The following is a 25,244-nucleotide window of genomic DNA, read 5'->3' as shown; positions in this document are numbered from 1 at the left end:
CAAATATAAAGTGATTGCTGAACAGCTTAGAGTAAAGCTGGTTTGACCAGATCTCTCTTGATGTCATATGGATTAATCTAATCAATAAACCTAATCAAAACATACATTCTCAGGTTAGGAGCGTTATAAATCTCATGGGTTATTTTGTCAGACTTCTGACTTTTGAGCTAACAGAAAGGCAGACTTTGGAGAGGGTGCAAAAGAGATTTATCTGGATGTTGTTACATTCTCTGGAGCAGTAGAGTCCGAGGAGAAGATCTGATAGAGGTTTATAAGATAATGAAGAGCATGATAGTGTAGAAAGCTGATATCTTTTTTTCCCAGGGTCGAAATACTTAATACTAGAGGGCACACATTTAGGTGAGATGGGTTAAGTTAAAAGCAGATGTGCAAGACAGTTTTTGTTTTTCAAGAAGTGGTAGGGCAGGGGTAGCGGTGGAGGCAAATACATTACAGGGATTTGAAAAGCTCTTCTACAAGCATTTGAATGTACAGAAAGTGGAAGGATATGGACATTGTGTGGGCAAAAGTGATCAGTTCAGTTAGACATTTAATCGCTAATTTAGTTAGTTCAGTACAACATTGTGGGCAAAGGGGCATGTTCCTGCCCTGCACTGTTCTACCTCAACTGTCTGTAATGCTGCTAACTAATATTTGAACAACTATAGTTGGAGTACACATGCAGGTTGTAAGCAAATGATTTTTCAGAACCTTTGCACTGAGTGGGCCTTGCCCATCTTACCTACATGCTCACTTGTGGAGAGACAACTAAGGGATGAAAAGGTCCTTAAATTAGATATAAATGGCACAAGAGATTCTGCAGATGCTGCAAAGCTTGAGCAACACACACAAAATGTTGAAAGAATTTAGCAGGTCAGGCAGCATCTATGGAGAAGATTAAACAGTCAATGATTTGGGCCATGATACCTCATCAGTACTGGGGCAGAAACTAGATCAAGTTGGTAGGGGAAGGGAGGAAGAAGAATAAATGCTGGCAGGTGATAGTTGAGAGGGAAGGTGAGGGAACATGATGTAAGAAGCTAGGAGGTGATAGATGGAAGTAGTAAAAGCCTGGAGGAGGAGGAATCTAATAAGAGAGTTAGATATAAAAGAGATGGTTTTCTTTAACAGAATCAGAAGAAAGCAAGAAACGGAGAAAACTCAAGTAGTCATCTCATTTGCAGTTGGACAAAGGTAGTAACTGGAAGGTATCCACTACTCAGTGAACTGACGAGTCTTGTTCCATATAAAGATGGAAATGTGTATAAACAAGGTAGTAAACTACTGCTTAATAAATTTTTTGTAAATGCCGATGCAATGAACTATTATCACTTAGCAGAATGTTATCAATGTACATCCCCTGTGAAACTTAATTGTATATTATCAGTTCTTACCAGAAATGCTGGTTGCCTGCTCTCATCCACCGCTTTCATACCAGTCAGAATTTCAGCAAGGACCTGTGATAAAATTATAATGGTACTTGAGCCATAAAGAATTATGGAAAAAGCACCTGTATGAAATAATCATGATTTTAAAACATGGTTTGTTGATTGTTCTCTATAAAGAATGAAGGAAGGGACAGGTATATTGTGGGTAGAGTCTCACAATCTCATCGAACAGTTAAAAGTGGGTTTGTGTCAGTGAATTCTTCTTAATTTCGGGAAGGAGAACCCTGGATGAAGTCAAACCAGCTACCAATTAGAACCTGAGGAACAGGGTATTCATTCAAATAACTGAGTTCTCATATCATTCTTAAAACTGTAAAGTACAATCAGTTATTTTTAAAGTATTTCTACTAAAAGAATATGTTTGCACCTACTACCCTGTAATATTTCCAGTTTAAAAAAAAATGATATTCAGTGACTTCTTATTGTGACTTACTGCATTTCACAATGCACCCTCTCACAGAATACTTATGTTCACTGTCAAGCTGCAAACACACCAGTTTTCAAACTGCAGCATGGAAACTCAGTAGCTCAATATTATGTCGGATAGAAAATGCAAAAAAATGGAAGATCTGAATTATATTCAAATTTCCTCTTTTAATGAAAATAAACACAAAGTTCTGCCCTCTGTAGTAAAACACCAGAGAGCAACACAGTTAATGAAGGATTATCAGACAAAGGGCTTTCTACATGAAGCATCACTAATTCTCTTTCCATGCATACTGACTCACCTACTCAGTGTTTCTAGCATTTTTCATTTTTGTTGCCTTCCACCCCAAAGGAAATAAATTCTGACGTCTCCCCGAGTCAGGCTTCAAAATTCCAAATGTTATTTTATACAAATGCATTAATACCCAAAAGTAAGCTGGAAGCCTATCATTATTCTGAATGAAACCGCACCCAAGATTACCCGAGATCAGATTAATTTAATTAATAATCAAAAACATTATGCAGAAATCACTTACTATTCCAAAACTGAAGGTATCAATTTTTTCAGACAGCCACCTGTGTCGTACAAACTCATCTGGTAAGTAGGCTAGATGTCTCTGTAAAGTCTTGGTCTTTAATGTGGTATGGCTGTTGATCTGACTTGCATCTTTGCTAAGAGGTCCCATTTTCACCAGCCCAAAGTCTCCCAATTTTGGTGTAAGATATTCATCTAGCAGGATATTTGAACTGTAGAAAGAAGACATTTTATCAAATATGATTATTATGTTAATTAAGCTAAATGATAGCCTTAAATTTCCAGTTATATTCTTTGATGCTCAGTATGTTTTGATACTTGATGTCTACATTAAATATTAAATACTACTAAAAATGTCTCCTTGGATGGAGTTGCTATCCCATCCATCTCTGAGAAACCAGTCAAGAGCCTGAGGAAGCTCTTTGACTGCAGCCTGAGAGATACAGCTGCCATCCGGAAGACCACCAAGCAGTTAGAAGTCTGGCTCACCAGTGTGGACAAGTCAGGCCTCCCTGGCAAGTTCAAGGCCTGGATCTATCTGAACCCTCTGGCCCGTGCTGATATTTGAGGTAGCCACGTCAACAGCTGAGGCTCTTGAAAGAAAATCAATGGCTACCTTTGAAGAGGGCTCAGCCTCCCACATAGCTTGAACAGCATTCCTGTCTCTACGGGAAGAGAAATAAACTGCAGCTTCCCTTCAACAGCTTGAACAAGGAGTTCATGGTTTCCTGTATAAGAGAATTGCTGCTGTAAAGAGATTCCAGCAACCCCAAAGCCTCATCAGCAGCTATTGAGGTCCGGACGGACAGGAAGTGGAAGGCCAAGGACGTAAGGGAGATGGCTGAGTCACGTCTGAGACACAGGGATCTGGTAGGGATAGTGGCATCTGGTTAGGTGGGGCTGGACAGCTTCCCTTCAACCCACTTCAACAAGGCCCAGGGCAGGGACAGACACAAACTGGTCCAGGAAGAGGTGCAAGCAGCTTTCAACGAAGGGACAGGGGAAGCTTGGACAAGATGGGAGAGTGTGCTGAAGCAGAAGATCTCCTGGTCCAACATCTGATAGGCAGAAACCCTCACATCCAAGCTGTGGATGACATCCTGCCTAGTCCAACGAACCTTTTTGCTTGGGGCAAAAGTGAGGCACCATTATGTCCTCTCTACCCTGGCAGAGGGACCCTGGAATATATTCTCAGCAGCTGCCCAAAAGCCCTGGGAGAAGGCTGTTACCTCTGGCGTCGTGACCAGGTGCTGAAGGCAGTGGCAGAAGTTACCTCCTCAGCCATTAACAACATTAAGCACCTCCACCATCCCAGAAAGCCCATAGGCTTTGTCAAAGCTGGAGACCAACCACAGCCTCAGCCCAGATCACCAACAGGCTTGCTGGCCATGGCATCTGACTGGCAACTAAAAGTCAATCTTGGCAAGCAACTAAAGTTCCTGACTTCATCACACCAACATCACTGAGGCGTGACATGGAAGTTCTGTCAGAAACCTTGAAGCAGGTGGTCCTGGTACAATTAATAGCGCCTTGGCAAGACCCAATTGAGGAGATGTTCGAGAGTCAAATATCAGGAGCTGGTAGAGGGGTGCCAGAGTCAGGGGTGGATGGCATAATGCAAGCCTATGGTAGTGAGGTAGAGTGTAGAGGTTATGCTGGCGGTACACTCTGCATTACAGGGGCAGCAAAGTAAAGTGCCATCGGAACTGTCACAGAGGCTGCTAAGCAAGCCTCCAGATGGCTGTGGATCAAGAGGTGTGATCCATAGACCAGTCTGCTGGGACACAAGCCAGGGCCTGGTCAACAATGGCTCGGTCGCCTGGGTGAGGGTAGTCTGATGTCAGAAGACCCAAAACACCCAGTGACCCCAGATTACATCACCGATGTGTCCCAGCATCATGATACTTGATGTCTACAATTACTACTGAATATTAAATAGTACTAAAGAAAAGTCCTTCCCAAGTTCTCAATGAATAGTGAAAATTAATAAGAATATTGTTTTATTTTAGAAATCTCATCTCATGGTGAAAAACTGTGTCACTCTGAATATGTGGAATGGTGATTACATTATCATTTCAGCAACATCACAAACCCCCAAAATCTATAGGTTCAGCTGAGGCACAGATCATTTTGACACAGGATTCAGTGCCCTCAAAGTGCAGGATCTTACATTCTAAATGAAGGCAATTTGATAAGATAATAGCTGAACTATAACTTTATATTTGAAGAACTGAATAAACTAAACTGTAAAAAGAAATCAAGACAGGCTTTGCAGTGCAATCATTCTGCTGCATCAACAGAACACAGGAGCTTAAGCAATAATGCCAGTCGTAGGCGTTTGCAGGTCTAGGAACTTGCATTCTGAGCTGATGAACTGGGTCTTGGACATGGCAATATTCAGGAAAGGGGCACATTACGAGGACTCTTTGTTCCAGGAGCAGTCACCCTCCTGCATCAAGTACTGCAGAATTGGTCAGTTATGGAGGACTGGAGGAGTTGGGGTGGCTATGAGCAAACCAGATTTGAGGCAAATCAGCTCTTGCAATTGTTCACCAGGTCGTGTATGTAAGCATTAAATAGAGGCTTCGTGAAGGATGAATAAATTGTCCATAGCACTGTGTCCAGGGAGGCATTTAAGCTTGGGAAGTTTTTTTGTTTAAGTTTTGTTTTTGTTTAAGTTTTATACCAATAAAAATAAATAGGAGTGATCTGTAACCGTCAACTGACCATGACTGGGAATTAAATTTCAGGATTCTTATCTCTTAGGTAATAGGCAAAACGGAAAAAGACGAGGAGTAGCTTTTTTTTTAAAATACATTTTCTACATAACTACAGATAAAAAAAAACCCAGATCAAAATGAAGGACATTGATACAGTGCAAAAATAAGCATACAATAACAATCTGATACAGAGAAAGATAATTGAAAAAGCACCCAAATTGAAGACAAGTAAAATTAGTATCCTCCCCAAGACCCACAACACAAAACTAAAAAAGGAAACTCCGGACCACCCACAACACACTATAGAGAATATAAATCAGGACAATCAAACCCCCAAACTGTGAATACACTTAGCAACAGAAGATAATAATGCCTACTACCAAAAGAAAAAGGTGCTGAAAGCAAGGGACCGAAAAAAAACCTTGGTTAAGAGGAAGGTTATGAAAGTACTCAATAAAAGGTCCCCTGACCGTATGGAACTTTAAGTCCGAATTAAGAATTGAATAATGAACTTTTTCAAGGTCCAAGCAGGTCATAATATCATTAAGCCATTGAGCATGCGTGGGCGGGGTAACATCTTTCCATCTAAGGAGGATTAAACGTCTAGCCAGGAGAGAGGCAAATGATAATATTCGACACTTAGACGAACTCAGACGTAAATCTGTCTCACCCCAGAAACCGAACAAAGCAATTAAAGGGTTTGGTTCTAGGTGGTGATTCAGAATATACGATAACGTTATGAAGACATCTTTCCAAAATTTCTCCAAGCTAGGACAAAACCAGTACATATGAATGAGAGAGGCCTCGCCCCTTTTGCATTTATCACAAAGTGGACTGATGTTAGGGTAAAATCGAGATAATTTAAATTTAGACATATGGGCTCTATGAACAATCTTAAACTGTAAGAGGCAATAGCGAGCACAAAGGGAGGTTGTATTAACTGATTTGAGAATCGAGTCCCAAGTCTCATGAGATAAGGAGGTATTTAAATCCTGCTCCCATGCCATTTTAATTTTATCCACAGGGGCACGTCGTAAGGCTAAGGAGTAGCCTTTATATTAAAAGTTGAGATAAAACCAGTGAACAGAAAGAATGTTAGCCAGGTGAATCAGCTAGAAAATCATAAGAGGTGGAAATCACTGATGGGAAATAAATGATAAAGCAAGTTTATAAAAGACAGTTTTCTTTTCTGGGAGATGACTTGATGGAAATGTACAATAAGAGGCAGAAATTGAGTGGCCAGACAGATTTTTTTCCCAGGGCTGAAATGGCTAATACGAGGGGGCATAATTTTAAGGTGATTGAGGTGAAGTAAAGGGGAAATGTCAGAGGTTTTTATTCAACAGAGTGGCAGGTATGTGAAATGCCCTGCCAGGGTGGTGGTAAGAGAGAGACACATTAGGGACACTTAAGCAACTCTGACATAGTTAGATGGATGATAGAAACTGGAGGGCTGTTGTAGGAGGGAAAGGTTAGATTTATCTTAGAGAAGGTTAAAAAGTCGGCACAACATTGTGGACCGAAAGGCCTGTCCTATGCTGTAATGTTCTATACACTCTTTGTTCTTGATCAGAGAACTGAGAAACCAGTGAAGGAACAGCCTATTTTGAATCCAATAATGTGCAATGAGAAATACTCATTACTTAAAGGTCCTTTTGGAAAGCATGATCATAATGTGATATTATATTATGAAATTATAATCTTACATACAGATTGAGAGAAATTTAGTTCAATGTGAAACAAGGCAAGCTATGAAGTAGGAGGCATGGGTTGGCTTTGGTAGATTGAGAAGCTACTACCATACACAAGTATCCAAGCTTCCAATACCCTACAGAGTACTGATTGGTATACTAGACAGGGAGAGCAGATAAAAAGCTTTGATAATATCCATCTGAACAATACTGGCATCACAGTATTGTTCAGATGGAACAATAGTGCCATCTGAGTTCACTAGTGCTCTTCATCATTGAGTCCTGCTGTACTCCCACAGATGTATACTTCAGAGCAGATGCCTGGATGCTAGGAACCTGGAACCAACATCTCCCCTCCCACTATTAATGTTGCTATTCTGGAACCTGAGTGGTGAGAAGCCAATGCAAACCACTGCTACATACTGCAATGCCTGGGACCTACATCCGCAATCCCATTGCGAAACTCTGCTCTCTGCAGTCTCTCGTGACCTCATGGCTGCGTGTGGAAAAACTGCCCAAATGGGCCTGGCGTAACATAGGTTGGGGAGAAGGGTGCAGCCACTAGGTGTTGTGATGTGAAGTTCAGGAGTACACTTTGGCTGATTCGTGAATGTGGGTGATAACCGTGGACCAACAGTGCCTGCTCCATGTGTTTGCAGACCACCTGGGTCCTATGGCCTCCCTCATCACCACCCACTGGATGTGATGGAAGCTGCCATCTCCCCCCCTGTGTGTCTACCTGCAGAGCTTTCTCTAACCCAGACTTTATTATTTCACATATGTTCAACTAAAAGACTTTAAAAGTTCTTAGCTACACCGTGCAATAAATTCTATCATACCTGTACCTGTTCAGGTACACTCAAAGGATAAAGAGTTGGATCCTGATACTTCTGCCATCCAAAGGTTCTTTAGAAGTTATGAATGATGTATAAAACCTATTGCTAATGATCATTTCATTAAATGTTACGAGTGGAAGAGGAACATGTAAGAGGAGCCAAGACAAACGAAAAAGCAGTCATGGTCATCTTCTACTCTGACTAGAGTTAACCGAATTTCCATTGGTAACAATTAACCTATAAAATAGCCAGAATGAGGTAACCTGACATGTGCTACTAAAAACTATAAAGTCTCTACAGAAAAACAGAAGCAACCATCTTGTAATTACTGAAAATTTCACTGAACAATAACAAGCATATAGGTGATTATATAATACAAGCAAGCATAGGAAAGCTACACTACGAGAAAAATAACAATATACACCTAATTCCTACAGGAAAAAAATGAAAAACTCAGCACAACTTGGGAACACTGTGAAATTAACAGGATTTTGAGGAAGAATCTTGGGAAACATAAAACACTGTTTCAAAAATAAAAGAATATTTGGTTGTTAATAATTGTGTTAGAAAATTAAATGAATGGGTAAGGCATCAGAATGGCTAACAGCATTCATCAGGGTTCATACCTTCAGAAGTAGATTATGAAGAAAGTCTGGGAAAACACAATGCAGGATGGGAGCACGTCACATTTTCACATTTCTGCATATACCCAAAACTACAGCCTGTGACCAGCAGCCCTAAATATGCTATACAGTAGAGATCACATTTTGCAACCTGTTGAATTTCAGAATCCGAGTGGCGCACTCGGTTGCAGTGTGTATAACCTCAGTGGCCACTTAATTACATGCTTCCTGAACCTAATAAAGTGGGCACTGAGTCTGTTTGTTGTCTTCCACTGTTGGTGTAGCCCATCCTCTTCAAGCTTCAATGTGCTGTGTGTTCAGAGATGTTCTGCACAGCTCTGTTGTAATGTGCAGTTTTTTCTTGTGTTATTGTCACCTTCCTGTCAACTTGAACCAGTCTCTGACCTCTCTCATTAACAAGGCGTTTTCACCCACAGAACTACCTGGATGATTTTTGTTTTTCACACCATTCTCTGTAAACTGTTGTATGAGAAAGCCCCAAGTGATCAGCAGTTTCTGAGATATTCAGACTACCATGTCTGGCACCACCAATCATTGCGTAGATCACATTTCTTCCCCATTCTGATGTTTAGCCTGAACAACAGTTGAACCTCTTGACCATGTCTGCCTGCTTTTATATATTGAGTTGCTGCCACGATTGACTGATTAGATATTTACATTAACAAGCAGCAGGTGTACAGGTGTACCTAATAAAGTGGCCACTGAATGTCTATAGTGTATATACGTGTAGTGTTACATACCTGGAAACTTAACTCATTACTTTTCCAATTAGAACACAAGTAACTTAGAGGATTATGTACATGTGTGGGCGGATGTGTGAGTGGGAGAGAGGGAGGAACAGGTCTCGTTTCATGTTTCTCGTTTCTTGACGTCAGTGGTGGGAAAGATGCTGGAGTCAATTATAAAAGAGGAAATTACGACACATTTGGATAGCAGTAGAAGGATCAGTCCGAGTCAGCATGGATTTATGAAGGGAAAATCATGCTTGACTAATCTTCTGGAGTTTTTTGAGGATGTAACTATGAAAATGGACAAGGGAGAGCCAGTGGATATAGTGTACCTGGACTTCCAGAAAGCTTTGGATAAAGTCCCACATAGGAGATTAATGGGCAAAATTAGGGCACATGGTATTGGGGGCAGAGTACTGACATGGATTGAAAATTGGCTGGCTGACAGGAAACAAAAAGTAGTGATTAATGGGTCCCTTTCGGAATGGCAGGCTGTGACCAGTGGGGTACCGCAAGGTTTGGTGCTGGGACCGCAGCTGTTTACAATATACATTAATGATTTAGATGAAGGGATGAAAAGTAACATTAGCAAATTTGCTGATGACACAAAGCTGTGAAATGTCAGGAGGATGTTATGAGAATGCAGGGTGACTTGGACAGGTTGGGTGAGTGGGCAAATGTATGGCAGATGCAGTTTAATGTGGATAAATGTGAGGTTATCCACTTTGATGGCAAGAACAGGAAGGCAGATTACTATCTAAATGGAGTCAAGTTAGAAAAAGGGGAACTACAACGAGATCTAGGTGTTCTTGTACATCAGTCAATGAAAGCAAGCATGCAGGTACAGCAGGCAGTGAAGAAAGCTAATGGCATGCTGGCCTTTATAACAAGAGGAATTGAGTACAGGAGTAAAGAGGTCCTTCTGCAGCTGTACAGGGCCCTGGTGAGACCCCACCTGGAGTATTGTGTGCAGTTTTGGTCTCCAAATTTGAGGAAGGACATTCTTGCTATTGAGAGAGTGCAGCGTAGGTTCACAAGTTTAATTCCCGGAATGGCGGGACTGTCATATGTTGAAAGATTGGAGCGACTGGGCTTGTATACACTGGAATTTAGAAGGATGAGAGGGGATCTGATTGAAACATATAAGATTATTAAGGGATTGGACAAGCTGGAGGCAGGAGGCATGTTCCCGCTGATGGGTGAGTCCAGAACTAGAGGCCACAGTTTAAGAATAAGGGGTAGGCCATTTAGAACAGAGATACAGAAAAACTTTTTTACCCAGCGAGTGGTGGATATGTGGAATGCTCTGCCTCAGAAGGCAGTGGAGGCCAAGTCTCTGGATGCATTCAAGAGAGAGTTAGATAGAGCTCTTATAGATAGCGGGGTCAAGGGATATGGGAGGAGGGCAGGAACGGGGTACTGATTGTGCATGATCAGCCATGATCACAGTGAATGGCGGTGCTGGCTAGAAGGGCCGAATGGCCTACTCCTGCACCTACTGTCTAATGTCTATTATGTTGTTGTTTTCCTGCTTGCTATGTTCTGGTCTGTAGTTTCTGTGCTGTTTTGCTGAACATTTCGGGCACACTGCGTTGGCGTCAGAATGTGTGGCGATACTTTTGGGCTTGGGTGGTACGTCTGGTACATCCTCGGGTGTGTTGGTTATTAACACAAAGGACACAATGTGCATGTGATAAATAAATCCGGATCTGAACCGGAAGTTCTGACACAATTCTACCTTTTAATATTTCCATGAATTAGAGGTACATCACACTGATGCAGATATTGTATCGCCCTTGCTGTTCCAACTGCAATCTTAAGACGTGCTTCCCATAAAATCACATCAGCAGGGTTCTGAAACAGAAGAGATTTTTAAAACTGGATTAGAAAAAGACAAAGCAAGATCATTATGGATAAATGGTAACCTCGGGCCTGTTTTGAAGTGTATGTCTATTGGTAGGTCCTCAGGTGGCTGTAGAGCCTGATCTGGGATCCACATATGCAATGTGGACATTTATAAGTGGTGGCTGTAGTTAATGTCTGGATCTTCTGGTTGTTCATTCTCTCCTTTCGCAGTTACCACTTTTTCTCTGTGGCACAGAGGAGGTCACTCTCATGTAATACGTCCCCCAGCTGCATCAATTGAGTGCAAAGTCTTCCCGGTGTTTAGATGGAACATTGAATTTCTCCAGAATGATCTTCATATCTCTGAAGCGTTTCCTTTGCCCACCATGGTCTTGCTGACCTTCCTTCAACTGGGAGTGAAGGAATTGTTTGGAGAGATGTGAACTAGGTACCTGAATGACATGACCTATCCATCGGAGTTGGTATTGCTTTATCATAGTGGAGATGCTGTTCATGTTCACCTCCTCCACTACGCTGATGTTAGTGTGCCTGTCCTTCCAGCTGATCCTCAATCCTTTGTAAGGTTTTTGGTGGCATTGTTACAGAGGTTTTAGGTGTTTGTGTGGTCCATGATTCAGCTCTATACAGTAATGTTGGAAGGATTACTGCTTTATAGACCAAAGGTTTTGTACGAACGTGTAGGTCACAATCTTCAAAGGCTGTTTTCCTTAATATTGCATAGGCTTCTCTAGCACTACTGCGGTGTTGGTTGATCTTTGAGTTGATGTCTGCTTTTGAGGAGAGAGTGCTGCCAAAGTAGGGAAAGTGGTCTACGTTTTCAAGCACAATATCGTCAACTTTTATCAAGGACTAAATGAATGGCTGCTTCGGCAATGGCTGATAATAGGACCTGCATCTTTTTAATATTCAGAACAAGACCTAGGGCCCTGCATACCTTGGCAAAGGCATTCAGGATACACTGGAGATGTATTGAGCACAAACCAACATGCAATATCCTCAGTGTTCATAAGTACTTGTCAGGACAGTCGTGTCTTGATAGTACACACCAGAATGCTTGGAGGTCAACTGTATCAAATGCCTCTGACAAATCTATGAAAGCCAAGTACAAGGATTGTCTTAGCCCATGGCACTGTTCCTGTAATTGGCGTGCTGTGAAGATCATGTCTGCAGTACCTCAAGGTGGGCAGCAACCACACTGTGATTCATGGAGTACTTCCTCAGGTAGCAGAAGGAGTTGGCTGATAAGGAAATGTGCAAGCACTTTGCCTGTTGAGGACAGGAGGGAGATGCCTTTGTAATTACCACAATCTGCCTTGTCTCCCTTCTTGAGAGCATCCCTGAGCTCTAAGGGCGGCTGTTACTTTTCCCAGACCTTCAGGACCAGCAGACCCTTAAGCTGGTCCATCTTCCTTAAGGACCTCTGCTGGAATCTCATCAGCAACAGTGGCTTTGTTACTGTGTTCCAGGTTCCTGATGGCATCATGGACCTCCTCCATACTGGGAGGTTTCCCCATGTCTTCTCTCACAGATCTCTGGAGGATTTGGTTAGTAACCTCTGGTTCAGCAGTGCTGTTCTGGTTAAGAATTCCCTGAACGTGCTCTCTGCACTGATCATTGATATCCTTCTAATCTTTTAGTAAGTTCTTCCCATCCTTTGAGCACTTGCAGCCAGTCCGTGCCATTGAGAGCTTTGGCAGAATCATCTACTCTCCCTCCTCCGATATTGCCTCTCACACATCAGTTCTTACTACTGCTAGAGATGCTCATGAATGCTGCTGTTGCTGCTGCCTGAAATGCCCAGGCCAAGTGCTACTGCTTCTTAAAAGGAGTAAGCCACAATAAAGATAAAACAAGCATTTTCCAATTTCACGATATCTTTGCTGGCTCCCATTCATCAAAAATCAAATACCTGTTTTGCACAGTAATCCAATTTCTGTGAAAGCATTTTAGCAACTGAGCCTTTTGAGAATGTCTGCATGATTTTATGCATTGAGTTGCTTCCGCACGTTTGGTTGATTAGATATTTGCATTATTGAGCAGGTGTACAGGGGTACCTGATAAAGAGTGTATTTTCTCTCTTTCCCAATTGTGACAAAGAGGCCTTGACCAGAAAAATTAACTTACTGCTTTGCAGATGATGCTTGACAAATGAGTGCTTCCAATACTTTGTTTTTATTACGATTTCCAGCATCTGCAAGTTTTTTAAATTAATTTTTGTACTTCAACCAATGGGAATGCTGATGAGATTCAAGTGGAGTCAAAGCTTCCATTGCATTGGACACACAGAGAGGGATGTTCAGAATCAGATTTGATAGCAGGTTTAGGTGTCCTGGATAATATTTGTTCATGAACATCTTGAAATAAATCATTGCTGTAAACCAGTCAGCTACTGTTTCCCAATGTTAAAACAAGGACGGCACTTCAAAAAAGCTTTTTTTTTAAACTGTGATGTGTTTCAGGAAACGGAGATGCATTGACATTCTACCGAAATAAAAATCCTCCTTTCCTTAAGTATTTACACCAAATGGCTGCTAAGGCTACAAAGTATTGTTTATTGGAGTTCATCGGATTATAGAGAGGAATGCAAATGTTCTTACCGTAAATGACCTTTGAGTAAAGAGTTATATAATCACTTACCTCGCAGTGAAGCTTGTTCTCAAGAGAGCCATTGGACATATACTGATAAATCAGGCAGTAAGAATCGTTTTCAGCACAGTAGCCTTCTAGAGCTATAATGTTGGAGTGCCGATACCTGAGGAGCAAGAGGGAAAATTAAGTTCAACAAACTTTAATAAGAAGCCAGTATTTCCTTAGGCGTCACCACAGCAGCAAATCACACCCTCCACATGTGTACAAGATGATAAGAGGCATAGATCAAGTTGGTACCCACAGACTTTTTTCCAGGGTGGAACAAGGGGACATAATTGTAACGTAATTGGAGGAAAGTACAGAGGGGATGTCAGGGATAAGTTTTTTTTCACATAGAGGGCAGTGGGTGCACAGAATGCCCAGCCAGGGGTGGTGGTAGAGTCAGATACATTAGGCACATTTGAGGAACACTTAGGCACATGGATGATAGAAAAATTGAGAGCAATGTGGGAAGGAAGGGTTTGATTGATCTTTGAGTAGGTTAAAGGTTGACCCATCATGGGCTGAAGGGCCTGTACTATTCTGAAGTGTTCTATGTTCTATATCCTTTTGTGCAAAGATCTTCCACTTTATACATCTCATTTTGAGGAGCTGGAAAAAAAGCTAATGTAATTTTGTTGCTTAGATTCATGGAATGTTCAATTAGATTGTAAAATTGTAAATATAAATCCTTTTATTCAAAAAGTGATGGAGAAAGATAACAGAAATATTAACATTTGTCATAGGGAAAACATTAGAAGCTATTGTTTAAAAAAAGTTTCAAAATAATTTTGTGTGCCATAGTTCTGAGGAGATACTAGATTGTGTAGAGCTAGTAGAGAGAGAGAGAGAGAGAGAGAGAGAGAGAGAGTTTAAAAAAGCCAATGGGGGCAGTCAGCACATTGTCATGGAGATGTTGGATTGTGCATAATTAGGTACTTTGCAAGCACCAATAAAAAGAATTCAGGTTTAAGTGGAGTGGCCAGCCTTGGAGTGGGGAGTTGAGGCTTTGGCTTATTGAGGGTTCCGCAAGGAGAAGTGTAGGCTGTAGGTAGATTTTTTTCTTTATTTATTTTTTTATTTCTTTCTTATTGCAGTCTTAAGGCAGTGAAGAAGCCAGATAGGATACTGGGATTCTTCCCTTCTGGGATTTGGAAGGCAGAGAGACCTCCAGTGTCCCTGACATCTACACCTGAAAGAAGTGCATCCAGCTACAGCTTCTATCAGACCATGTTAAGGATTTGGAGCTGAAACTGGATCATTCAGGAGGCTGAGTGATTAATGAACAGAATATACAGAGAGGTACATACACACAGTCTCAACTTGCAATGATCTCTGACAGCTAGAAACAAAGTTCTTGACAACATTTTGGTACACGTGCCAACAATAAACCAATTACACATGACCCAAGCACAGACAAATGAGCCAACTTTAAGGCCAAGCTTACCAAAACATTTTCTCTATCTAATGATAAATTACGAGCTATCACCTATAGAGGTGATCAATAGGTAAACATTTACTCCTAGGCTCTTTATCTTATTTTGTTATTCCTATTATTCATGGCCATGGAAGGAATTCCCTCTAATCGCACCTGATTATCTTGACCCCCTGTATCGCTCAAGGCAATACAATTAAGATCAGGAGTCAGGGATGTGAGTTCCCATGTAGACTGGGAAGCTCATTCTGTAAAAGGGCTGGATGGTTTAGAGTTTGTGAAATGTGTGCAGGATAGTTTTTTGCGACAATACATAGAAGTACCGACTAGAGATGGGGCAGTGTTGGATCTCCTGTTAGGGAATGCGATAGGTCAGCTAACAGATGTATGTGTTGGGGAGCACTTCGGGTCCAGTGATCACAATAGCATTAGCTTCAATATAATTATGGAGAAGGACAGGACTGGACCTAGAGTTGAGATTTTTGATTGGAGAAAGGCTAACTTTGAGGAGATGCGAAGGGATTTAGAGAGAGTGGATTGGGTCAAGTTGTTTTATGGGAAGGATGTAATAGAGAAATGGAGGTCATTTAAGGGTGAAATTATGAGGGTACAGAATCTTTATGTTCCTGTTAGGTTGAAAGGAAAGGTTAAAGGTTTGAAAGCACCATGGTTTTCAAGGGATATTAGAAATTTGGTTTGGAAAAAGAGGGATGTCTACAATAGATATAGGCAGCATGGAGTAAAGGAATTGCTCGAGGAATATAAAGAATGTAAAAGGAACCTTAAGAAAGTGATTAGAAAAGCTAAAAGAAGATACGAGGTTGGTTTGGCAAATAAGGTGAAAGTAAATCCGGAAGGTTTCTACAGTTATATTAAAAGCAAGAGGATAGTGAGGGATAAAATTGGCCCCTTAGAGAATCAGAGTGGTCAGCTATGTGTGGAGCCGAGGGAGATGGAAGAGATTTTGAACGATTTCTTCTCTTCGGTATTCACTAAGGAGAAGGATATTGAATTGTCTAAGGTGTGGGAAACAAGTAAGGAAGTTATGGAACCTATGACAATTAAAGAGGTGGAAGTACTGGTGCTTTTAAGAAATTTAAAAGTGGATAAATCTCCGGGTCCTGACAGGATATTCCCCAGGACCTTGAGGGAAGCTTGTGTAGAAATAGCAGGAGCTCTGATCTTTTAGATGTCTTTAGAAACGGGGATTGTGCCAGAGGATTGGCGTATTGCTCATGTGGTTCCATTATTTAAAAAGGGTTCTAGAAGTAAGCCTAGCAATTATAGACCTGTCAGTTTGACATCAGTGGTAGGTAAATTAATGGAAAGTATTCGTAGAGATAGTATTAATAATTATCTGGATAGACAGGATCTGATTAGGAGTAGCCAGCATGGATTTGTGCGTGGAAGGTCATGTTTGACAAACTTTATTGAATTTTTTGAAGAAGTTACGAGGAATGTTGACGAGGGTAAGGCAGTGGATGTAGTCTATATGGACTTCAGCAAAGCCTTTGACAAAGTTCCACATGGAAGGTTAGTTAAGAAGGTTCAGTCGTTAGGTATTAATGCTGGAGTAATAAAATGGATTCAACAGTGGCTAGATGGGAGATGCCAGAGAGTAGTGGTGGATAATTGTTTATCGGGATGGAGGCCGGTGACTAGCGGGGTGCCTCAGGGATCTGTTTTGGGCCCAACATTGTTTGTAATATACATAAATGATCTGGATGATGGGGTGGTAAATTGGACTAGTAAGTATGCCGATGATACTAAGGTAGGAGGTGTTGTGGATAATGAGGTGGGTTTTCAAAGCTTGCAGGGAGATTTATGCCAGTTAGAAGAATGGGCTGAACGTTGGCAGATGGAGTTTAATGCTGAGAAGTATGAGCATTTTGGCAGGAATAATCCAAATAGAACATACAGGGTAAATGTTAGGGCATTGAGGAATGCAGAGGAACAGAGAGATCTAGGAATAACAGTGCATAGTTCCCTGAAGGTGGAGTCTCATGTAGATAGGGTGGTGAAGAGGGCTTTTGGAATGCTGGCCTTTATAAATCAAAGCATTGAGTACAGAAGTTGGGATGTAATGCTAAAATTGTACAAGGCATTGGTAAGGCCAAATTTAGAATATTGTGTGCAGTTCTGGTCACCGAATTATAGGAAAGATATCAATAAATTAGAGAGAGTGCAGAGACGATTTACTAGAATGTTACCTGGGTTTCAGCACTTAAGTTTCAGAGAAAGGTTGAACAAGTTAGGTCTCTATTCATTGGAGCGTAGAAGGTTGAGGGGGGATTTGATCGAGGTATTTAAAATTTTGAGAGGGATAGATAGAGTTGACATGAATAGGCTGTTTCCATTGAGAGTAGGGGAGATTCAAACGAGAGGACATGATTTGAGAGTTAGGGGGCAGAAGTTTAAGGGAAACACGAGGGGGTATTTCTTTACTCAGAGAGTGATAGCTGTGTGGAATCAGCTTCCTGTAGAAGTAGTAGAGGCCAGTTCAGTTGTGCCATTTAAGGTAAAATTGGATAGGTATATGGACAGGAAAGGAGTGGAGGGTTATGGGCTGAGTGCGGGTAGGTGGGACTAGGTGAGATTAAGAGTTCGGCACGGACTAGGAGGGCCGTGATGGCCTGTTTCCGTGTTGTGATTGTTATATGGTTATATGGTTATAATGGTGCTGCTACCATGTTAGTTTCATTTTCTCATTACTCAAGGCATTCTAATGTCTTGTCGCATAGCCACAGTGTACTTACTGGTACAAACTTTCAACCTCTCTGCAAAAAAATTCCCGAGCGGTTTCCAAGTTGACGTCTTGCAGCTGTTCAAAAGAAAGCTCAACACTATAACACATAGAGCATTGAACATAAAACATCACAGCACAGCACAGAAAAAGCCCTTGGGTCTATCATTTTGGGAGGACCTTTTAACTTGCTCTAGGATAAATCTAACTCTCCCCTCAAAGTAAATTTATTATCAAAGTACATATATGCTGTCATATACCATCCTAAGATTCATTTTCTTGTGGGCATGCTCAATAAATCCACAGAATAAGAACCACAACAGAATCAGTGAAGACCGCACCAAACTTGTGTGTTCAATAAACTGAGCAAATACAAAAATATATAATAATAATAATAATAATAATAATAACAATAAAGCAATAAATATCAAGAATATGAAACAAAGAGTCCTTGAAAATGAGTCCACTAGTTGTAGGAACATTTTACTGATGGGGCAAGTGAAGTCACATAGCCCTACATAGCCCTCTATTTTTCTATCATCCATGTGCATAGTTAAGAGTTTATTAAATGCCCCTAATATTCCTGCCTCTACCAGCACCCCTGGCAAGGCGCTCCATGCATGCACCACTCTCTGCGTAAAAAAGGTTTACCTCTGACATGCACACTAAAGATTCCTCTAATCACCTTAAAATTATGCCCCTTTGCATTAGGCATTTCTGCCCTGGGGAAGAGTCTCTGCTATCCACTCGACCTATGCCGCTTATCAATACAAAAAACCAAAGTGATAAAACAGAGGCTTCTGCTCAGGGCTTTTTTCCACACACCAAGGTGGATGCATAGTGACACACCTCAAAGCATTTGAAACAGAAAACAAAACAGCTCAAAAGGTGAAGGCTAGGAAGGCAAAACGTAAATTTAGTCAAAGATGGATAATGTTACAAAGAAGTGTTCTATAATGGGTTTGGAAGTTCCACTGAATCAGGATCCTGGGCCAGGGTTACCAGAGACAGAATGGAAATAGCCATTAGGGTTGAAGAAAGAGCTCCACTGCCAGCCCGAAGAGAACATCACATTGAGGAGAAAAATAAGTTAAACATACCATAATATATTGTAGAAATAATCTGATGGAAGATTAGCAAAGAAGACTTAGGTGGACATCCTTCCTATTCCACTTAATACCTAATTATTCAGGCCAACACTATAAAATATTGGAGCAGAATTAGGCCATTCAGCTCTTTGAGTCTGCCTCAAGAACTAATGCTCAGAACCCTGAGAGTCTGCCTCAAGAACTAATGCTCAGAATCTAGGCTCTGTTGTTCAGACAAACTCCTAAGGGCTGATCTGAACCCTACCTTCCCAGCACAATACCATGTTGGTAGTTAAAATGACTGCAGTAACTTCCCCACCTGGCTCACAATATTTTCCCTGAGCTTGGATAGATGAGGGAAGTACCTACAGGGCTCATGACTAAATGCACTATATGGATTCCAAAACTAGAAATCCAAAGAAATCCAAAGAATGGTACTCAGACCATGAGTACAAGAATGGTGCATGTGGAGTCACTCGGAATCTCCTAAGGTATCCCAAAATCCTGGACTGTCCCTCTAACTATGCTGTCTTCCCAACTTTTCCTTCTGGAATTTGTTCCTTTAGCACCCCCAATTGTTGCCTTCTGTTGCTTGAAGCCCATATCTCTCCATAGAGGGATGATGTGAGAAAATGAAGGTGCCTTTGCAGGTGAAGTCCATGAGTTAAAATCTGCAAGGATGGGATAGTTTGCTGTCTAACTTGATGTATGTGGAAACAGTCTCCCTCCACACACCTAACCTGAAAATCTATTAAAAGACATTCTTTGATCTCAAGTATTAATTTAATTTCCCCTCATGTATTTTGTAAAACTACACAGATTGCTAAAGCATTGTACAGAATATTCCTCCAATTACTATATCTTTGTAATATCTCAATACAACATTTATATTCAGATAGTGAAAAGCAAGCTGCCCATTGGCAGCACTCAAAGCCACCTCTCACACACAATGAAGAGACTTACCTTATCTAACAGTTTTATGGCATAGTCAGTATTAAACCGGTTGGCTTTGTAGACACAGCCAAATGTACCTTGACCAATCTTAAAACTTTCATTGAAATTATCAGTGGCTTGTTTCAAGTCCACCAAGGACCACATGCAGCTGAGTATCTTGGCAGGTTGAATAGTTTCCTGGTGGGGTCTGTGGTTAATATCATCCTGAACAAAGAAAGAAAACAAAAATTATACTGCCTTGGAGGGGAACTGAAAGTACAACCCATATACGTATACAGATTTTAAGTGAACACAGCTGGTAATACTTAAGTATTGGATGTAGAGTCGGAGTTAGAAACTGAGAGGAGATAATACGATGCATTTTGTAGTTGGTAGACATTGCAGTCACAATGTACCAGTGATGGAGAGAGTGAATGTTTAAAGCAGAGCCAACCAAGCAGACTGCTTTGACCTAATTGGTGTTGAATTTCTTGAGTGTTGTTGAAACTATGTTCCTCCACACATGGAGAATATTACGTTGCACTTCTGATTAATACTTTGTAGTTAATGCGAAGGCTTCATTGACTACAACCTTAGATCCCGTGCAGATCAGCTGGGGGGGAGGGGAACAGTATTTGCAGACATTTTTAACTTCTCCCTACTTAAATTTGAGGTTCCCACCTATCATCCCAGTAGTTAAGAAAAGTAAGATAATATACCTTAATTACTACAGCCATGTGGCTCTGACATCCAGCATCATGAAATGCTTTGAGAGGCTGGTCATGGTATACATGAACTCCAGCCTCCCAGACAACCTCAAGACACTGCAATTCACAGACCCATGGTAGATGTCATCTCCCTGGTGATACTCATAGTAAAGAAACCTGCATCAGTCTATTATTTGTTGACTTCAATACTATAACTCCAAGCAAACCCATCACCAAACTTCTATACATGGGACTCAAATTCTCTTTCCAACTGGCTCCTTGACATTCTGACCAACAGACCACAATAAGTAAGGACAGGCAGTAATACCTTTGCCACAATTATTCTCAACACTACAAGGCCACATCCTCAGCCCCCTGCTCTACTCCCTGTACACTGCAGGGCCAGGTGCTGCTTTAACCCCTCTTGCAAGTGTGTAGGTGCCACCACCATAACGGGCGGGATCTCAAATAACGATGGGTCAAAGGAGATGGAGCACCTAGTGACATATTGTCATGACAACAGCTTTTCCCTCACCGTCAGCAAGACAAAAGAGTGGGTCACTGACTTCAAGAAGGGGCAGGGCAAACACAAAACCACAAGAAACTACAAAGAGTTCTGGACACAGCTGAGCATGTCACAGAAACCAACCTCCCCTCCATGCACTCTGTCAACACTTCTCACTCCCTTGGTAATGCAGCCAGCATTATCAAAGACCCTATCCATCCCAGATATTCTCTCTTCTCACCCCTCCGTCCCATCAGGCAGAAGATATAAAGAAAGCCCCAAAGCACATACCACTGGGCGCAAGAACAGGTTCTGTATTGTTGTTATAAGACCACCAAACGATCTGCTTGTATGGCAAGATGGGTACTTGACCTCTCAAATTACCCCGTTATGGGCTTGCAGCAAACTGACTGCTTGCATTGTACTTTCTCTGTAATTCAAACACATTACTCTGCATTCCATTATTGTTGCATTCTGCACCATTGTGATGAAATTATCTGTTTGGATGCATGCAAAACATGTGACAACAATAACCCAGTTTTACAATGTGTGGTGTCAGGAGGCAACTTACTCACTGCAGAATACACAGCCCTGACCTGCATGGCCCTTTACAGCTTTTGGTCAATCATATATCCAGTGGGTTGATGGTGAGTGACATCTTTGGATATTTAATAATCACTATTTGTTGGAAAATTTTAACTAGTCTCACTGAAATGCCAAAATGCATAGCTATTTCTGTCTAATCTTACCATCCCTGATGGTATATCAAGTCTGTCACAGTTCGGCTTGGAGTTCAAGTAACTGGGAGGGCTCGATGGTCCAGGAAGTAGATCAAGCTTGTGTACTGTAGGTTAAAAAATAAATAATGATTACAAGAAACAACAACAAAATAACAAGGCAGAACTCTAATTTGGAACTGGTTTGCACAACTCTATGTCTGTAAGAGGTACATTCAATAAAATACTTTACAGGTAGATTCAAATTTATTACATGCACATTAAAATGTACAGTGAAACATGTCTTTTGGGTTAACAACCAGCACAGCCTTAGTGATGTGCTGGGAGCAGCCCACAAGTGTCGCGACACAGTCTGGTGCCAATATACCATGCCCACTATGCTTGGCAGAACAACACAGATCACAACAGGAAACAAAATAACAGCAAAACAAACTCCTTTCCTCCCTCCTTCCCACCCACACCATGTACACAGTGCTCTAACTCCAGGAGAGGCCATCTACGGCCTTCAGCATTGTAGATACGAAAACACTAGACTTTCAAATTCCACAGCAGACTTGTAAAGAATTGCAGACCTGGAGGTCCGGCCAAGGGGCCTCGACTTCTGGACTTCCAATCGAACTTTGTGTTTCGATCTGGACTTCCAGTTGATCTTTGCGCTTCGATCTTTGACACTGAAGCAGGACTTGATGTCCCTAACAAATGAAGTCTCTGGATGAGGACTCAAACTCCAGTCTCGCCAGTGATGGGAACTCAAACATCCTCTCCGGTATGCCGATGCAACATCAACTATGTCCACGTTGTTGGCCTTCAAACACGAAAATGAGACAAACTCTGGTTTGTCCTCTAATTCCCCCACATTCCTATAGTTAAAGTCAAAACCTGACCTCGAACTGTCCTCTCTGTCCTTCGGTCCTCTAAACTATCTCTAAAACCTAAAAGAAAGTTTATTTCTAACTATTCTTTATGTGTCTTAATATTTTAATATCTTTGGGATGGAATGTTATGTTGAAGTTGTACAAGACATCATTGAGGAAGAATTTGAAACATTGTGTGCGATTTTGGTTAACTAGCTGCAGGAAAGATGTAAATAAGGTTGAAAGAGTACAAAGGATGTTGCTGGGACTGAGTTATGAGGAAAGATAGGATAGGTTAGGACCTTATTCCTTCGAATGTTGAAGATTAAGAGGTATACAAAATTATGAGGGGCATACTGTGGGTGGGGTAAATGCAAGCAGGCTTTTCCCACTGAGGTTGGGTGGGACTACAACTAGATGTCTTGGGTTAAGGGTGAAAGGTGAGAAGTTTAAGGGAATATGAGGGGAAACTTTTCCACTCAGAGGGTCATGAGAGTGTGGAAAAAGCTGCCAACACAAGTACTGCAAGTGAGCTCAATTTCAACAGTTAACAGAAGCTTGGATAGGTACATGAAGGGATATGGTCCTGGTGCAAGTCAATGGGAGTAGGCAGTTTAATTGGTTCACCATGGACTGGATGGGCTGAAGGGCTTTTTCTTTGCTGTATTTTCTATGACTCTTTGTTGCAATGAATGTTCAGGCTAACACAACACGGACTGGTTCATGGATTATAAAGCAAGGCAGAATGGACAGTTAAGTTGGAGATAGTGCTAACTACAAATAATGCACCGAAACAGTATCTTGCTAAAAGTTGCAAGGTTTAAAAGTCATGGTTCTGATATAGTTGATGATATTATTTTGAAGCAGACCGATAGCCTGGAACAGAATAACTACACATCCTCCCCAGGTCATGGACCCCTGTCTTATGTACAGCCCATACACAGGAATCAGCATCTGGGAGTCTGACCATCTGACCTGTCCTGGTTATGAACAGATCAAAGGAAGATAGCCCTGTCGTGACCTGGACAGGACCTGTACATTACATTGTCGCATGAGGAGAGGTTGAGCTTTTTCTCTCTGGAGCAAAGGACGATAAGAGGTGACTTGATAGAGGTATTCAACACAACAAGAAGCATAGATGGAGTGGACAGCCAAATGATTTTTCCCAGGGTGGAAATAACTAATATGAGGGGGTGTAATTTAGAGTGATTGGAAGAACGTATTGGGGGATGTCAGAGGTCAAGTATTTTTTACACGTGGAGTGGTGGTGGTAAAGGCAGATATATTAGGGGCATTTAAAAATCTCCTAGGCGCATGGATAATTGACAAATGAAGATCTGTATAGGAAGGAAAAATTAGATTGATCTTGGAGAATGTTAAAAAGTTATCAAAGGACCTGTTCTGTAGTGTTCAATGTTCGACAGTATACTACAGGAACGTGCTGACAAAGCATTTGAAATCTGTGCTCTGGCCTTGTTAAGAGACAGATCAAGGAAAGGGTTGTGTTACGATCCAGCAAAACTGAATGTAGAATTGAGACAGGTTTTTATAAACAAATAAAACATTTATTAAACACTGCTCAAAAAAAACCCCAAAAGTAAACAAACACCTAACTTAACCGGAAGTCGGCTGCTATACGGCAGCTCGAACAGCCCTTAAAATGAGAAATGCGAACAGTTCTTTAAAAGTAGTAATGCAAAAGTCCAAATGATTTACACAGTCAGTTAGGAGAGATTTTCCTTGAAGTAATAAATTCTCTTACAACACGACATTACTGCTGATCCCAGCTGAAATATGCCTTGCCCGAAGGATTTACAATGAAGGAAATAAAACGGCTTAAAGGCACTGACCTTTCCTTGGCGAAACCCTGCTCCAGCCCTTTCAATAGTCTCTGCTCTTTAGCAGGGACTATCTTGGATTTGCAGGTTACTAATTCCTTCCGAATGAGGATCAAATAAGTTCGAACCTGTTTTACTGCCAACAACACCAACTTTTCTCAATCCTTTGAGTTTTCCGTACTTCAATAAAATTCTTCACTCTCCAACTGGCAGCGATTTTCAGAACTGCCGGCACAACAATTCTTACAGTAGAAATTAAAACTCCACTTTTAAAACGAAACTGCGGCATAAAATCAGGTACGCAGCAGCACGGAGTCACTGATTAATTAAGCCACAAACTGACTGGCATCACAGGGATGCTTGCTCCTTTTATACCCTGTTGAAAGAGGCTATCACATGACATCTCATTGGCAGGAAAATTACATCACAAGACCATTACATCATTCCCAGCGAGCCTCAATTACATCATGGTCATGTGACAGTCAAAAGATACCCATGGGTACGTAACAGTTGAAACTAAAGGGCCACTTCAATTAAAATTTCTTATAGAATGCTAGACAATTCATAGAGGGCAGCATTGAAGGAGTAGTTCAGTCTACAAGAAATTTAACAGGTGTATTGGCTAACTCTGTAGAAAAATATGGGGTTAGCAAGATCAAGGATTAGGGATCAATTGTGTTCACCATATACATTTACAGGTATTAAGTATGAAATCCAGATCAATTTTAACTGGATCATCTACAAATCTGTTAATGAACTGCAGTGAATTCAGAAAACTTTGTGTTATGATTTTGAGAAATGACTTGACCAGCCTTTTAAAAGTCTCCCATTATGACTGATGTGAGTGCAACTGGTCTGTAGTCAATGAGCCCAATGATTGGT

General features: G+C 41.2%; 1 protein-coding gene and 1 long non-coding RNA gene across 3 annotated transcripts in view; one reads left to right on the top strand and one right to left on the bottom strand.

Annotated features, from left to right (window-relative positions):
• The window catches only part of LOC132377928 (uncharacterized), a 31,890-nt gene extending 29,812 nt beyond the window's left edge, over positions 1–2,078 (top strand). The window contains exon 3 of the long non-coding RNA XR_009506848.1: positions 1,132–2,078. This is a non-coding gene — a long non-coding RNA (uncharacterized LOC132377928). The remainder of the gene's footprint in view (positions 1–1,131) is intronic.
• Positions 1–25,244, bottom strand: part of LOC132377925 (interleukin-1 receptor-associated kinase-like 2) — an 85,634-nt gene that overhangs the window by 24,546 nt on the left and 35,844 nt on the right. For both annotated transcript variants that reach the window (XM_059944412.1, XM_059944413.1), the window contains 7 exons: positions 21,683–21,777; positions 19,752–19,946; positions 17,714–17,778; positions 13,532–13,646; positions 10,767–10,882; positions 2,411–2,621; positions 1,395–1,457 (listed from right to left, as the gene is read on the bottom strand). In XM_059944412.1, coding sequence (XP_059800395.1) covers positions 1,395–1,457; positions 2,411–2,621; positions 10,767–10,882; positions 13,532–13,646; positions 17,714–17,778; positions 19,752–19,946; positions 21,683–21,777 — 860 coding nt within the window. The remainder of the gene's footprint in view (positions 1–1,394; positions 1,458–2,410; positions 2,622–10,766; positions 10,883–13,531; positions 13,647–17,713; positions 17,779–19,751; positions 19,947–21,682; positions 21,778–25,244) is intronic.

The sequence above is a fragment of the Hypanus sabinus genome, chromosome 19 (genome assembly GCF_030144855.1).
Source record: "Hypanus sabinus isolate sHypSab1 chromosome 19, sHypSab1.hap1, whole genome shotgun sequence".
Lineage (NCBI taxonomy): Eukaryota > Metazoa > Chordata > Chondrichthyes > Myliobatiformes > Dasyatidae > Hypanus > Hypanus sabinus.
Note: the sequence above shows the minus strand (reverse complement) of the source record. Positions and strands in the feature narration are given on the sequence as shown.